The sequence below is a fragment of the Myotis lucifugus genome, unplaced genomic scaffold (genome assembly GCF_000147115.1).
Source record: "Myotis lucifugus unplaced genomic scaffold, Myoluc2.0 scaffold_278, whole genome shotgun sequence".
Classification (NCBI taxonomy): Eukaryota; Metazoa; Chordata; class Mammalia; order Chiroptera; family Vespertilionidae; genus Myotis; species Myotis lucifugus.
The window spans coordinates 895713-913627 of NW_005871326.1; the positions used below are offsets into that span (position 1 = coordinate 895713).

Consider the following 17915-nt stretch of genomic DNA (forward strand, 5'->3'; position numbering starts at 1 on the left):
GCCAGCAGCCCCGCTCCTGCCACCGCCGCCACACGCATGCATTGACAGCGCCAGCCCCACTCGCACCTACTGACGGCGTGGAGCAATTGGGGCCGGCGCCAGCAGCAGGTGCAAGTGGAGGCTGCTGCCCTGATTGCCCCTCAGGGGCAGGGGGAGGTGGAGAAGCCCTCAGGACGATATGGGCTGGCAGCCACCACTCGCACCCGCTGACGGCGCCGAGCGATTGGGACCGGCACTAAGTGCTGGCAGCGGATGCGAGCAGGGCTGGCACTGGCAGCAGGTGCGAGCGCTGGGCAGGACCACAGCGTGTGGGAGCAAAGAATTTTCAGTAACTACCAGAGGCTCGCCCTGATAACAGTGACCAGCGCCCTGCCTTGGTCTGGTGCCCCTGCTCACCATCCTGACACAGGTGGCACCTGCCATGTTCTGCGCACATCCCCTGGTGGCCAGCGCACGTCACAGCAACCAGCTGTTTGGTTGTTCTGCCATTCAGTCTATTTGCATATTAGGGTTTTATATATATAGACTAGAGGCCCGGTACACAACAATTTGTGCACTGTGGGGGAGGGGGAGTGAGGGGTGTCCCTCAGCCCCACTTGTGCCCTCTCACAGTCTGGGACCCCTCGGGAGATAACCACCTTCTGGCTTAAGGCCCGCTTCCCCGGTGGGAAGATGGCAGGGCCCGATTCCCTTGGGGCCCTGCCCCGCCTTCCCCCGGGTCGGGCACCCGGTAAGGGCAATCTGGGGGGTTGGGGCGCCCCCCCCGGGTTGGGTTGCACACCAGGGCCCCCCCAGGCGGGTCGCACATGGGACGCCTGGGTGGGCCCGGCCGATTTCTGCTTCCCCCACCCGGCCCCCCCGGATTGGGTCGCACACGGGACACCTGGGCAAACCGGCGGATCGCTGCTTCCCCGGGTCGGGTCGCACAAAGGACGCCTGGCAGATCGCTGCTTCCCCGCCCAAACCCCCCGGGTCGGGTCACACACTGGACACGGGACACCCGGGCAGGCCGGCGGATCGCTGCTGCCCCGGGTCGGGCCGCCCCGGGTTGGGTCACACACGGGACACCCGGGCAGGCCGGCGGATCACTGCTGCCCCGGGTCGGGTCGCACACGGGACGCCTGGCAGATCGCTGCTGCCCCGCCCGGCCGCCCCGGGTTGGGTCGCACACAGACGCCTGCCGCCCCAGGTCGCAGATAGCAGGCCCGGATGGCGGCAGGGCAGGCGGGATGGCGCTGTCCCGCCCCACCACCCCGGGTCGTAAATAGCAGGCCTAGATGGTGGCGGGGCAGGCAGGATGTCGCTGTCCCGCCCTGCCTGCAGTATTCAAATTAGCCGCCATCTTTGTTGGAGGTTAATTTGCATATTGCGCTGATTAGCCAATGGGAGGTGTAGCGAAGGTACGGTCAATTACCATGTTTGTCTATTATTAGATAGGATTGTTGCTGTTGTTATAAACAACATTCACCTCTACCAAAACTGGGGGAGCATCTTGATTTCTCCTAATGGTATGAAAAAAGCTACAATGTCAATATCAGTGACTACTGTCATTTATTCTTGTAACAAGTAGCTGACTCATAATTCTGACTTGCTGGATGATGGGTTTACTGGAACGGTGAGTATTGGGCTCAGCAGGTGAGAATTAAAGTAGCAAACACAACCTACACCCTGGCCAACATGATCTGAAAACTGCTTATCAAATCTGCTGGTTCTTACACTACCTTACCCTGTTGTTCAAAACTGAAGAAACCTAATACTCATTGATATTTAAGTCAAAGGATAAGAAGAGAAAATATCTAAATATTTGATCTAGAAATTTCTAGGAAATTCAGAGTGGGTAATACGAACAAAAACTGAGTCATAAATTACCCATGAATATAATTTATCCTTTTACTTTTACCACAAAAGGCGAATGTGTCAACTTTTACTTAAATATTTCAAGACACCACAAAATAAACACAAGTGACTTTGGGTTTGGAGACAGAATGCAAGGATGGAAACGCAAAGCCACTGCAGGCAGAGCTCTCAGAGCTCTCATAGTAATACTTAAATCTGTAAATCGCTATATTATTGCTTTACAAATCCTTTATGGATTATTTCTTAAAACTGTATGGTATTATAAAGCTGTTAACTGAAAAATAAGAATATAAGGACAAAGACTCTCAAACATGAATTTTTCAGCTCACAGGAGACTTTAAATAGATGATGTCCAGAATTTGAAACAAAATCTAATAAGGAGAAATCTAAAATGTAGTAAGATTCAGAATAGCTGGATCTTTTATACTAATTTGAGTTCACTGACAAAAAGTAATGCTGTAAATATTAAAGTAATTAAAATATATAAAAAGAAGTTAATATTTTTAAGCAAATTAAGTTACTCATTGGCTCCCTCCAATGACAGCACTGTCAGGAACAGTATCGGGGCAGCATAAAAGCTTACATTCAACTGCCACGAAGCTGATCGATAATTCAGAAAATAGTGAGCCACCCTATCCTGAATGCAAACCATGATTTATTTGAATAGTGTAGATTTAATTACTAAAGCTCATTTAAAAACCATTTAAGTGCTTGAATGTACTGCTGTGTGGTGTTATGACAAAGAGTGTTCCTGCCTTTTAGGGGCAGGAATGTCTAGAGGGACATTCCAGCATTAAAATTTGGTTGAGAGCTGAGAGACCCGATGTTTTAGTAGACAACTTTATCTACAGTACACTTCCTGCGTGACACGGCTACTAAAATAAATTCCTCTCGGATAATTCTTTATAAAAGCATGCCGTAACGGTTTGAAAATGAAAAGAATCTTAAAAAATACAATGGGTTTGCCTCATGAAAGAAGCCTTACATTTCACATGATTTTGTTTATTCAAAGTACAGAAACCAGAGAATTAATCTATGCTGTTAGAAGGCAGGACAGTGGTTAACCCAGCGAGGGTGAGGTTGTGACTGAAAGGGAACGTGAGGGCGCGTCAAGGGTGCTGGCAACGTGCTGTTTCTTGAGCTGGCTATGAGTTATACAAGTAGCTTCGTTTTTGAAAATTCTTTCAGCTGTAATACTCATAAGTGTACATTTTTGCATATTACATTTCCATAAAAATATTATATTGGAAAAAAAACAATAGATTAGTTTCAGCAATGAAAGGTGATTCCTTTATACAAGATGTCCCAAAAAAGTGTATATACACTTTAACATCTGATTCTATTACATTTTGAAAATGAAATGTATTTTAATATACTCTGCTTTTATAATAATGAAAGTGTGTACACATTTTTGGGGGGACACCCTATAATTCTGAAGTGTTTTCTAATGATTAAAATAGCCACATAACTAACCTTACTTATTAGGCAGACTTAATATCAAGTGAATGGTTATTGCTAAGTCACAGGCTATATTGTTAACTACAAAGACAAATTCCTTTCTATTTCTTTCTTAAAATCTTGAAATACCAGTGAGCTGAAATTGTTCAGAAGCAGAAGGTGAGCTTTTGTCATTGTAACTCTAGTTTGACTCTCATAGAACTTGCTACTTTGGGTTCTGCAACAATTAGCTACTCACTTAAATTAAAAACACAAATTACTATCATTTTAACTAATCTTGAAAGCACTTTATTAATATTATAAAGCATAATATTTATAAATATTAATACATTCTATGAAATGCATTTAATTATTTTTAGTGCAAAAAGTTTGCTGTTTCAGTTCATGTCTATAAAAAGCAATGATATCATAACTATATATCTATATATCTATAAACTCAACTTTGCCCGTCCGGTGTGGCTCAGTGGTTGAGTGTCAACCTATGAACCAGGAGGGCACGGTTTGAGTCCCGGTCAGGGCACATGCACTGGTTTCAAATTCTATCTCTGGTAGGGGTGTGCAGGAGGAAGCTGATCAATGATTTCTTTCATCATTGATGTTTCTATTTCTTTCTCCCCCTCCCTTCCTCTCTGAAATCAATATATATATATGCTCAACTTTAACTCTTCCTCAACAGTAAATCCTATAACTTTAAATCCTATAACTTTAATTACCCAAGGCCACAGTTGTTAGAGGAGGCCACTAATGACATTTGAAAGCAAACAAAGCTGAAGGCAAAGAAACTCCCTAATAGTTACCAAGCAGTTTGTTACCAAGCAGTTTGAACCTAAGTGCTTCTACAATCCACACACAGAAAATACAATTTCAGAGATGGAAATCCTTCTTAAATATAAACATTTCATTCAGGTTATGGCCTGTGACGATTACTAAAAACACAATGAATTATTTGTATAGCCTTTATGGTGGATTTTTCCATATCTAGCCATTCCTGACTAAACTTGGAAACAAGAATTAAATGTGACATAGTGACCAGTTCACTTCACCAAGGCCAGACCTGGTAACTTTTGAAAAAGAGTGAAAGAATGAAAAATGAGCTTTCAAATACAGGAAGCCACTAGAAAATAAGAACACCACCACTCCATATCCTAACATTCAAGCCTTAAAGATTTTTCTGTTGAATAGTGAGTTTCGGGGTGAGGGGGTGGGGAGGTGAGGGTGGATTTCTGTTCACTGTACACACGACACCAATGGGAATAGGGGCCAGTCCAAGTTCTATGTTACCCGTGCTCTGGGTAATAGCTCCAAGCTGTGAGGCACAGCTGTAGAGGCCCTGCCAGCAAGGCCGGCGCAGCAGTGCTTTGATAGCGTGGGGCCCTGAAGTGTCAGGATATAGAGAAGGCAGCAGTTGTTGGCTGTGAAAACAGTCTGATACAAACCAGATGGGAACTTACTAGATGGGCAACACAAAGGAAAACAATTGGCTCATTCAACAAAGTCAGGCCCCTGCCCCAGAGAATTCACAGAAGACAATAACAGTCACCCAGAGTTGATGCAAACAAGAAACAGCCATGTGGTTACAGTTTAAAGAATTGTTTTTCCTCAGACTAAACAAAGTTTTGATTTCTAATTCTTGTGTTCATTAATTGTAGTTTGGTGCACAGGCCTTTTGCCAAAGACAAATATTTCATTTAGACAATACAGATTCTTTGTGACACCGAGAAAAATATATGGGGACATGGAGACTAATTTGGTGCTGCTTCCTGTAAAGTGCTATGAACACAGGCTAAGCTATTTCAGGAAACTGGCGAATTTAGAGAATGATTGATCATGCTGACATAGTAATTAGAAAATATCCAACATAATATTTCCAGGACTTCCTATGTCTGATTTGTTTTAACGTAGGCAGAAGGGCATGAAAGGCAATAATCACAAGTCTTGGAACTACATTTCCACCTAATAATTTTTTTTTACCTCATTAGATAGGACAGTATTACTGCAACTATATTCATAAGAAAAAAGTGCCAGGGTTCTCTACAGCCTTACTGTGTGAGGCTCATCACATGACAAAGTTACTCTCCATTCTGAGTTGACATGTACAACAAAGATTAACAATTAGATTTTAAGGTAAATATTGACAGGAATATTTCACTTAAAGACTTTTGTAAGTATGTATTCCACAACAGAGTAATTTGTTTTACTATTTTAAAAGAAAGTAAACAGCATCCTCGCTTAAAATAATTCACAGGGCATTGAATTTCTTCCACTGGAAACCCTAGCACACTTTGGGCCTCTGCATTGACCACGAATGTAAAAATACACTCAAGAAACTATTCTTAGGTGGTGCCTAAGGAGCCCATCAAAGAAACTCTGAAAATAAAAGCATTTTCATGCACACACACTATTTGAACATATTTTATAATTAAATAAACTTAACCCTGTTTTGTTTTGCGCTTTTATAATAATAATAAATAATAATTAGGTTTGTTAAAAGGGAAGACATATATCTATGGAATTGTGAAAATTATTATAGTCCATGAACACAGGCTTCCTGATTTGCATTTGCTGCACTGTCCACATTATTCTCACTCACTCTTCCACCCTAGAAACTGAAGCCGAACACTTATACCTCTCTCACGGCATTAGATCTTCCACCCCTTGCAAGGTAATTCTGAAGTGACCCAGCGAAGCAGAAATGGAGTAACGACTTGTTGTGTAGGCTGATACCCTCATAAGCATTTTCAGCCCCAGGTATTTTCCCTCTGTGCTCGGTTGCACATGCACACTTACACACATTTTTTTAAAGTCTAAATTAATTTGTGGCAACAGTGCTGAATAACTGAGCACTTTAACTGTAATGATCAAATCCAAGAAATCAGTTTCGGCTATTGTAAGCTGAATTACCATGTAAAAAGCAGGAAAAGAAAAAATGTTTTAAAGTGTTATTAAAGTCTTATATAAGAATTAAGAATACATCACTCATGAACGAAGCAATTCTGTTAAAAGTTTTTTTTTCAACACATGAAATCAACTCCCTTACAAAATGATTAAGAAAAGTAGTTTATCTTGGATTTATTAGTAAATTATTTCTTAGACACTGAGTTAACTCATGAAAAATATAGAGTTGTATCATTCCAATTATTAGGCTTATTGATAATTATTCATGCACTTCTTCAGAAATTGCCTATTTCTACTTTTATGGGTGTGTGTGTCTGTATGTGTGTGTGTATACTAGAGGCCCAGTGCACGAATTCGTGCACCAGTGGGGTCCCTCGGCCCGGCCTGTGGGATCTGGCCAAAACCAGCTCTCCAACATCCCCTGAGGGGTCCCGGATTTCGAAAGGGCGCAGGCCAAGCCGAGGGACCCCACTGGTGCATGATTGGGGCCAGGGAGGGACGCGGGAGGTTGGCCAGCTGGGGAGGGACCGCAGGAGGGGTCCAGGGCATGTCCAGCCCATCTCACTCACTCCCAATAAGCTGGACCCCAGCAGCAAGCTAACCTACCGGTCAGAGCATCTGCCCCCTGGTGATCAGTGCACGTCATAGTGACTGGTTGACTGTCTGCCCCCTGATGGTCAGTGCACATTCATAGTGAGCGGTTGAGCAGCCTTAGCATATCATTGGTATATTACACTTTGATTGGTTGAACGGCCAACTGGACAAATGGACACTTAGCATATTAGGCTTTTATTATATAGGATATATACACACACATACACACACACACACACACACACACATACACACACTATCTTAATGGAGTGCCATAAATTTTATAAGGAAAAAAAACCCCAAGAAACTGCATTTAACAAGTTTTTAATCTCAGAAGTTGACCCTGATATAATTTCAGAGAAGACAAGGGCCAGATCATGTAGATCCTTTCAGGTCACCGTGAGGAGTCTGGACTTTATTCTGGTACAAAACAAAGTCTTTGGAGGGTCTTGAGCAAGGAGTCATGTGATCTGATTCGTATTTTTAAAAGATTACTCTTGCTCTGGGTGGCTAATAGACAATAGGGGATCAAAAATGAATATAGGAAGGCCAGTTGAGAAACTTCTCAGGATAATATTTAGGTTGAAGGATATTATGCATAAAAAATTAACTGCACAACTATAGCAGGTAGAAAACTTAATTTGATATCAAGTCATTGAAATAAATCTTGACCGGTTTTATTAGAATACTGAAAACCACAGTATCAAGCAACAGTTTTTAATAACTTCTGTGGACACTGAGACAAGCAAAGAGCAGGGAGGTTACATAACCTCCATGAGCCTCTGTTTTCTCATCTGTATAATAAAACAACAACAATAAAAACATCTTTACATACAAGTTTGCTGTGAAAATGAAAGCTCTGATATGAGAGAGGTTCCTTGTCAGCTGTAAAGCATTTGACAAATGTTAGGTTTCACCATTGTGGGTTCAGGGGGAAGAAACAGATCTATCACACTTAAGAGTGATTGCGTTCTGTCCTAGTGTAACGCTATGAAAGATATATTTGAGTAGAATATGATCAAACTAGTAGAGAGCTTGGAAAAATGACATAAAACCAGGAAAAGAGCATCAGCTTTGCACACAGGGGCTTGAATCCCAAATTTTCAAGCTTCCAGAAACTTCTCTCTTAAAAAATGGGAATAAAACTACCTCTTATGGCATGGTATTGTAAGAAATGAATGAGATAATAACACAGAGTGCCTAACAAGGTTTCAGTAAATAGACACTATTGCTAAGATTATGACTGTGTTCAGGGCACAAAAATACTGAGGGTGGGGGTGGGGTTAAAGATGAATAAGTCATCTTTTTCAATTGGAAGCTCAGTAAGGACTCAGACAGAGCTGAATTTTGAAGACTAAGAAGTTGGTAGACATGTAGACATGGATAAGAAGGAAACTCCAGGTGGGAAGATAACATGCAAAGGCATTGAGACTTAGAAGTATAGTGTGTGGAGAGGGCTCATTAATGTTTATTGAACTGAACTGGGTTGATTACACTTTATATTGAACTAGAGGCTGGGTGCACTTGGGGGGGTCCCTCAGCCCGGCCTGTGCCCTCTCACAGTCTGGGACCCCTTGGGGGATGACCACCTGCTGGTTTAGGCCCGCTCCCTGGGGAATTGGGCCTAAGCTGGCAGTCAGACATCACTCTGGCAGCCCGAGAGCCCTTGGGGGATGTCCACTTGCCAGCAGGGAGCAGGCCTAAGCTGCAGTCGGACATCCTTAGTGCTGCTGAGGAGGCAGGAGAGGCTCCCACCACCACCACTCTACTGGCAGCCATCAGCCTGGCTTGTGGCTGAGCAGAGCTCCCCCTGTGGGAGCACACTGACCACCAGAGGGCAGCTCCTACATTGAGCGTCTGCCCCCTGGTGGTCAGTGTGTGTCATAGTGACCAGTCATTCCTAGTCTTTCTGCTGTTAGATCAGTTTGCATATTACCCTGTTACTATATAGGATAGAGGCCTGGTGCACGGGTGGGGGCCGGCTGGTTTGCCCTGAAGGGTGTCCCGGATCAGGGTGGAGGTCCCACTGGGGGACCTGGCCAGCCTGGGTGAGGGGCTGATGTGTGTTTGCAGGCTGGTCATACCCCCTTCAGGGTGGGGGTGCCTACTGGGGTGCCTGGCCAGTCTGGGGGAGGGGCTGAGGGCCATTTTCAGGCTGACCAAGCCCCCGGCGACAAAAGCTCCTAGCCTCTCCTTTTTTTCTTTTCTTTTTTTTATTCTGGGATTTATTTACCTTCTATAATTGAAACTTTGTTGCCTTCAGTGGAGCTCAGAGCTGGCTCCTGCTCGCTCCAGCTCTGTGGCCACGGCTGGCTGAAAGCAGGTATCTGGGGTTTATTTATCTTCTATAATTGAAACTTTGTTGCCTTCAGTGGAGCTCAGAGCCGGCCGGGAAGCCTGGCTTCCTCCATCACTGGAGCAACCAAGCCTCCTGCTTGCTTCAGCTCCGTGGCTGCTGGCCGCCATCTTGGTTGGGTTAATTTGCATATAGTCACTCTGATTGGCTGGTGGGCGTGGCTTAAGGCTTAGCGAAGGTATGGTAAATTTGCATGTTTGTCTTTTATTAGATTAGATGTGCCAATAAGAATAGGTTTTGAACTGATCATTCTTTTCTGAAATCTAAACATTTATTTTTAAAACAAGTGATTCTATCAAGCACTTTATAGTTATTCGCACATACACTATCTTCTTGTTCTTTGTTTCTAGTTAACAATAAATTATAAAGCATAAATGTTCCAGACTTTTAGCTTGAATGGAATGTATTCTTTTTTTCAAATATATTTTATTTATTTTTTACAGAGAGGAAGGGAGAGGGATAGAGAGTCAGAAACATGGATGAGAGAGAAACACCGATCAGCTGCCTCCTGCACACCCCCTACTGGGGACATGCCCACAACCAAGGTACATGCCCTTGACTGGAATCGAACCTGGGACCTTTCAGTCCGCAGGCCGATGCTCTATCCACTGAGCCAAACCGGGTAGGGCAAATGGAATGTATTCTTAAGTAAACACCTAAATATCCAACTTATATTACATTGAAGATATGTTCTATAAAAATACTAGAGGCCCGGTGCATGATATTCGTGCACTGGCGGCAGTGGGGGAGGGGTCGTCCCTCAGCCCAGCCTGCACCCTCTCACAGTCCAGGACCCCTCGCTCCTTACCACCTGCCTGCAGCAGAGGCAGGAGAGGCTCCCGTCACCGCCACTGCACTTGCCAGCCGTGAGCCTGGCTTCTGGTTGAGCGGCGCCCCCCCTGTGGGAGCACACTGACCACCAGGGGGCAGCTCCTGCATTGAGTGTCTGCCCCCTGGTGGTCAATGCATGTCATAGTGATCGGTCGTTTGCTGTTCAGTCGATTTGCATGTTAGCCTTTTATTATATAGGACAAAAGGCCCGGCACAAGAAATTCCTGCATAGGTAGGGTCCCTAGGCCTGGCCTGTGATCAGGGCCAATCTTCCCCGGCTGCCAGCAGCTGGCTCCGCTCCTGCCACGCCACCGCCGGTCGCCCAGGCGATCGGGGCCCCAGTGCCGCCCACATCAGGCGCCACCCACCTCTGGTTCCTGGTTCCCAGTTCCCCAATGGACAACTGGAGCCTGCCAGCTACGGGGAGGGACCAAGAGGTTGGCTGTTCCCACCCACTCACCGGCCCCACTCACAGGCCCCGCCCCCCACCACCACCAGTCACCCTCGGTGTGTGGGGCAACTGGCTGGGCAATCGGGGCTCCAGCACTGCCCGTGTCCGCCACCACCCACCCCCAGTTCCCTGTTCCCCATCGGGCAATCAGGGCCTGCGGGCTGGGGGCAGCTCCTGTGTTGAGCATCTGCCCCCTGGTGGTCAGAGCATGTCATAGCCAACCAGTCGTTCTGTCATCCGGTCAATTTGCATATTACGCTTTCATATATGTAGATTATTCATTCAAAGTGAAATACATACTTCGCCCTGAAACAGCCACAATTTGGGGTCCATGTATTCTTAGAAGCATTTACCTGCCAGACAAGATGTGGGTTTGATTCCCTTGTAATAAGGTGAATTTCCTTCACTGTCTTCAAGGCCTCTGTATGAGATAGAACTGAATTCTTTCAAGGTCACCCAAAGGCCTGAGGACCCTAAAGCAAGCATGTCAAACTCAAAGTCTAACACAGGCCAAATATATAAGGTTTAAGTTTATGTGGGCTGCAAAAAACAAAAGCTTCAATTTTCATAGAAACATAGGTTTATTTAAAAAATATAGTATAAAAAAAAAAGAACAAGAGCGATGATAAAATTAATGTTTTCTTCCTGACACTTGGCATGTCTTCTCTGCTACTATCTTTCCTACTGTGGGGAATGTCTTATTTGCAGTGATTACTTTCAAAACTGACCCAAGGTGAATGTCAGTAATTCTGGATCTGACAGGAGACTTATTTCCTTTCATAATTGTAAATAACTGCTCACACCGTTATACTGGCTGGGCGCAAAAATATTTGTTGTGGGCCACATGTGGCCCACATGCTATGAGTTTGACATGCTTGCCCTAAAGGATTACTTTGCCACTCTGACTCTCCTATTCTCTGAAACATTAGGCAATGTCTCAGAGTTTCATCAAATAAAAAATAAATTTTAAAAATTTTATGGAAATAAAGTCATAACTGACTGTATTTGCCAAGGCAATTATATTCATTCAAAAAATTTAATTTCAATTAAATTAAAAAATTTACACATATTAAGTCCATTGTTTTAAACTCTTTCTAAATAAAACTTCTTCCTACTAGTAACACCTTGGTTTCTCTTATTCTTCTTATGATTTTTATTGACTTATTGAATGTTAACTGGACATTATTTAATGACGTTCTAAGTCAACCAAAAATTTAGTATTGCCATCTTGTGGTCAGACATTCATATCTATGAAACAAAAAACAGTGTCACTTCCCTAAAGAGAGAGATTTACAAACAAAGATATTTTCCTATCAGCTGAGAAAAGTGATCATTTTATTACATTAACATCCTCAAGGTGATAAAATTCACTTATAATTTTAAGAAATTATAATTTTTAAAAACGAAATTAAATGTCAAGTCATTAGCCATGAATAGTAACAGTACTCAGTAGAAGGATATCAAGTCAGTCCTGATATTATGCTAAGAACATTCATTTGCTCTATATACTGACATGATTAATTTTTAAATACCATGAGAAAAGTTTTATAGGCAATTTTTCATAGGAGTCTAAAATACATTATTAACACTATTATACCACGGTTAGCTTAAAAAGTAGTCGGGAGGTAAAGTTCTGACAAGTTGGAGCAAGAGAGGAACAGAAAACAAACAGAAAAGTAAAAATCTAAACCTCATACAGCATGATCCTAATAAATATCTTGGTGCCTCCTAATTTAAGTCCTCCCCAAATGCCAAGTGCATAGTTATATTTGCAATTATATTGGCACTCGATATATGAGATTACAAATCACAATTGTAAAAACAAAGAAAAACATTCCACTGCTTAAAGTATTCCTAATACTTCTTCCTGGATTGTGAATAGAAAGTTTTAAACATCAGATATCTTAAGTTCTACTGCCAAATTTCAGAATTTAGGTTATATAAAATTTAAATGATTAAGCAGCAAGAAGGCACATGAAAGGCGAACAGCCTTACAGAAACATAAAGACAACATCAAAATGCCATGATGCAGGTTATAGAATTAAAGTCTAACCACACAATGTTGATAATCAAACAACAGTGCAGAAAAGTTCAATATGATAGCATTTAACATGAGAATCCTGTTTTTTAAGTTGTACTTGGTCAGCATCACCACACACCACTAAGTCGCCTTTACAAAGCACCTTAACAGCCATACCCCTGCCTTCATCAACTGTACAAGAACCAAAAGGTAACATTCAAGGAAAAAAACTACCTGAGAGCTTTTTCAAATCCATTAGAAACAGAGTTTATTGGTAAAAGGAACTAACAAATATACCATCAAATATGATGCTAGATTCTTTATCCCAATGGACTAAATGAGAAAAAGGAAATAAAAAGAAAACCTAGAGATAAGATGTATATAAAAGTAAAGGATTCTCATTATATATCTGTTCAATATCAGGATTAAGTATCAAACATATTACTACAAGAAAACGAATCTTACCTTGCTCTGAAAGTGAAATATCAGATTTACTTCTTACACGTATTATACGAATTTGTGCTGGCTTGTGTTCAACTTGCTTAGCATCTTGGTCTTGCTTTTGTTGGTACTAAAGAATTTAAGACATGAAGTCACAGTATTATTTTTAAAGTTACTTTGAAATAATTTGAGCAATTAAATTTCGTACGAGTTTATTATGTAAAATTTGAATATTATACATGCCTTCTAATTGCCAAATGTTACTAAAGGAAAAATAATGCAAATAGATTCTTTAAAAAGATTTAGATAATATATACAGATTTCAAATATTCAAGTAATTTGTCTATTTTTAATAGGAAATTCAGAGCTACTTAGAAATCAAACTATTTTAGATACATACACATGATGAATTTAGACAGGATAAGAGCTTAATTTGAAGAGCTGTAAGCTCTCCCAAATAAAATTTGCATGCTGCACTGCAAATTTCAAAGAGCTTTAATATATAGTAATATCATTTAATTCTCACATGTGTGAGAGGTACTGTTGTTATCCTCCTTTGCCATTCAAGAAATATATATTCCACAGTAAACCCCATCATCTCTCCTCCTTACCTATACCCAAACCAAATTTGAAATTTACAGCAGTCACAAATCCCTTCACAATCACACACCACTAATTGTTGATGACTTGAGCCATTTTCTTTCTTCCTTTTCCTACTTTCTGAGCCTAATTTTAAATAAGTCCCGGAAAACTACCAGATATACTTTGACACGAACTCAGAAAGCTATCTCTAGATTCTTATCAACAAATACAAGCAGAGCAGAATCTGAAACACCTGTCCACATGGACTCACATGTAACCACCCCAGCTCTGGCACCTATTTACCTTCAAATAAAAGTAACTTTAGACTTGCAGCAGTAACAAGCTTTAACTTGGTCTTCTCAGCTTAGAGCCATTAGTCATGGAGGTTTCTGCCTTGAAGGAAATACACATATAATGTGTGCTTCCATGGGTACTCTGACCGTCTCTGGCTGCTTCAGCTTCATCCCTAATTGGCTCCCTTCCTTAACCACAGTGACTAAGAGCTGAGTATTGTGGAGCTAAAATGCTTTGTGTTCAAACCTGGCTGTGGGTTTGAGCTTCGGCCTTGGGCAAGTTATTAACTCCTCAGACCTCAATTTCCTCATTCATAAAATGGGGATGATAATAACTATCTCATTAGGTGGTTATAAGGATTAAATGAGTTAAATATGTAAAAACTTAGAACAGCATCCAGCAGAATGAGCACTGTAAGTGTGCTGTTATTACTAGCCCTGTTAAAGAAATCTCACAAATTAATTATTGAGGCCCATTCTGGTAACACTTGAGTTTTATTTTAAAATAGGCCAACAATTAAGGGAAAGCAATCATTCTTTTATTTTTTTTAATAGTTTTATTGATGTATAACTGATAGACAATGATCTTCACATATTTAAAGTATACAACTTGCTAAGTGTTGATATATATGTATACCCATGAAACCATCACCACAATCAAGATAAGGTAATGGCCCTGGCCTGTTTGGCTCAGTGGATAGAGCGTCGGCCTGCAGACTGAAGGGTCCCGGGTTCGATTCTGGTCAAGGGCATGTACCTTGGTTCCGGGCACATCCCCAGTGAGGAGTGTGCAGGGGGCAGCTGATCGATGTTTCTCTCTCATCGATGTTTCTGACTCTCTGTCCCTCTCCCTTCCTCTCTGTGAAAAATCAGTAAAATATAAACTTAAAAAAAGATAAGGTAATGAATAAATCCATTAATATCACAAATTTTGATATTTTTTGCATTTCCTACCATTACTATTGATTAGTTAGCATTTTCTAGAATTTTATATAAATGAAATCACAGAGTATGTGCATTTGGAAAGAGGGTCTGGTTTCTTTCCCTCCACATAACTTCTGTGAGAATCATCCATGCTAGTGTATGTTTCAGTAGTTCACATCTTTTTATTGCTGAGAAGTATTCCATTGAATAGATTATACCCAATTTGTACAATCACCAATTGATTCATGTTTATTTTGTTTCCAGTTTGGAGCTACTACAAGTGAAGTTGCTATGACCATTCATGTACAAATCTTTGTGTAGTCATATGTTTTAGATGCTCTTGGGTAAATGCCTAGGAGTGAAATGCCTGGGTCATATGGTAAGTGTACGTTTCACTTTTTTTAAGCAATTGCTACTGTTTTCTAAAGTGGTTGAATCATTTCATATTCCCAACCACCACTGTATGAGAGTTCAATTGTCCCCCATCCTTGCCAACACTTGGCATGTCAGTCTTTTTAATTTTAGATATTCTAATGTTTGTGTGATAGTAATTATGAGACAACATACTGAATGGGAGAAGATATTCACTAATGATACATTTGATAAAAGGTTAATATCCTAAATTTAGAAAGATTATTTTGGGTATAGACATATGAAAAAATGCTCAACATCACTAATCATCAGAGAGATGCAAATTAAAACCACAATAAGCCCTCGCCAGTTTGGTTCAGTGGATAGAGCATTGGCCTTCAGACTGAAGGGTCCTGGGTTCAATTCCGGTCAAGGGCACGTACCTTGGTTGCAAGCTTGATCGCTGGCCTTGGCTGTGTGGTACATGTGGGAGGCAACCAATTGATGTGTCTCTCTCACATCAATGTTTTTCTCTCTGTCTCTCCCCGTCCCTTCCACTCTCTCTAAAACATCAATGGAAAAGTATCCTCAGGTAAGGATTAACAACAACAACAAAAAAACAACAATGAGATATCATCTCACACCTGTCAGAATGGCTATCATCAATTAATCAAACAAGTGTGGCGACAATGTAGACAAAAGGGAACCCTCATGCACTGTTGGTGGGAATGTAGACTGGTGCAGCCACTGTGGAAAACAGTATGAGAGTTTCCTCAAAAAATTAAAAATGGAACTGCCTTATGACCCAGCGATCCCACTTCTGGGAATATATCTGAATAAACCCAAAAAACTAATTCAAAAGAATATATGCATTCCATTTGATCCCAGTGATCCCACTTCTGGGAATATATCCTAAAAACCACAAAACGCCAATCAGAAAGAATATATGCACCTCTATGTTCATAGCAGTGTTATTTACAATAGCTAAGATTTGGAAACAGCCCAAGTACCCATCAGTAGTTGAATAGATTAAAAAACTGTGGGACATTTATACAATGGAATACTATGCAACTGTTAAAAAGAGGGATCTCTTACCATGGGTCAGCATGGATGAACTTGGAGACTACTAGTATTATGCTAAGTGAAATAAGCCAATCTGAGAAAGATAAATATCACAGGATCTCACTTATTTGTGGAATCTAATGAACAGAATGAATTGACTAACAAAATAAGACCCGAAGCATGGAGGCATGGAACAGACTGACATACTTAGGTGTGGGGATTGGGGGGATGAGAACAGATAAATCAAAGAACTTATATACTTATATGCATAGCCCATGGACACAGGCAATAGGGGGGTAAAGACCTGGCAGGGGGTAGGAGCTGGGAGGAGGGGGTTAGGGGAGGGGGGAGTGGGAGACATCTGTAATACTATCAACAATAAACAAATATATTGTAAAAAAGAATATATGCACTCTCATGTTCACTGCAGTGTTATTTTAAATAGTCAAGATTTGGAAGCAACCCAAGTGCCCATCAACAGACAAGTAGATAAAACAATTGTGGTATCCAGTGAAATATTACTTGGCCACAAAAAAAGAATGAAATCTTACAATTTGCGATATTATGGATGGACCTAGAGGCTGTTATGCTAAGTGAAATAAGTCAAAGACAAATAACTTGTGATTTCATTTAGATGTGGAATCTAAAGAGCAAAATAAATGAATAAACAAAATAGAAACAGACAACAGACTGATGGTTACCAGAGGACAAGGGGGCTGGGAGATGGATGAAAAAAAGGGATTTAAAAGTACAAATTGGTAGTTCCAAATAGTCACAGGGATATAAAGTACAACCAAGGGAATATAGTCAATAATATTGAAATAACTATGTATGGTGCCCGGTGGGTACTGGAAATATCAGGGGAACACTGTAAAGTATATGATTGTCTAACCACCATGCCTATATACCTAAAACTACTACAAAATAATACTTAATGTTAACTGTAATTGAAAAATAAAATTTAAATTAAAAAAAATAGTATTTCTTTGTGGTGTTAGCATTTTCCTAATGATTAATAATACCGAGATTCTTTTTATGTGCTTACTTGCCATCAGTATATCTTCTTTAGGTAAGATATCTTTCCAAATACTTGATCTACTTGTTAATTGGATTGTTTCCTCCCTCCCTCCCTCCCTCCTTCCATTATCCTCACCCGAGAATGTGTTATTGATATATGTGTGTGTATATGTGTGTGTGTGTGTGTGTGTGTATGTGTGTGTGTGTGTATATATATATATATGTTAATCCTCACCCAAGGATATTTTTTCCATTGATTTTTAGGGAGAGTGAAAGGGAGAAAGGGAGGGGGAGAGGGAGGGGGAGGATAGGGGAGAGGGAGAGGGAGAAATAGACCAACATCAATGTGAGGATGTGAGAGAGAAACATAAGTGGTTGCCTCCTATACGCACCCCGACCGAGATAAAACCTGCAAACTAGGTATGTGCCCTGACAAGGAGTTGAACCAACCACCCTTTAGTGTACGGGATGACGCTCCAACCAAATGAGCCACCCAGCCATGGCAGACTCTTTGTTGTCTAAATATTGAATTCTGTTCCTCACATATTCTGGACATAAGCCTTTTATAAGATAAGTGATTTGAAAGTATTTTTTTCCCAGTCTATGGATGGTCTATTCATTCTCTTAACAGTGTGTCTTGAAGAACAGAAGTTCTTATTTTTGATAAGATCAATGTATTAACTTTTACTTTCATGGATAATGTTTCTGGTGTCATTTTTGCCTAACCCAAGTTCAAAACTATTTTTATTTTCTACAGAAGTTATTAACAAATATTTATTCATT

The 17915-nt window shown here is 41.1% G+C and overlaps 1 protein-coding gene across 9 annotated transcripts in view; it reads right to left on the reverse strand.

Moving 5' to 3' along the window:
* Nucleotides 1–17915, reverse strand: part of KIAA0586 (KIAA0586 ortholog) — a 95134-nt gene that overhangs the window by 13747 nt on the left and 63472 nt on the right. For 7 of the 9 annotated variants that reach the window (XR_002831840.1, XM_023763231.1, XM_023763233.1 and 4 more), the window contains 2 exons: nt 12928–13033; nt 9038–9040 (listed from right to left, as the gene is read on the reverse strand). Coding sequence is in view for 7 of the 9 variants with exons in the window: in XM_023763231.1 (XP_023618999.1) it covers nt 9038–9040; nt 12928–13033 (109 nt within the window). In the remaining 2 variants the exon portion in view is untranslated. The remainder of the gene's footprint in view (nt 1–9037; nt 9041–12927; nt 13034–17915) is intronic. The other 2 variants (XR_002831839.1, XM_023763232.1) reach the window with 1 other exon arrangement.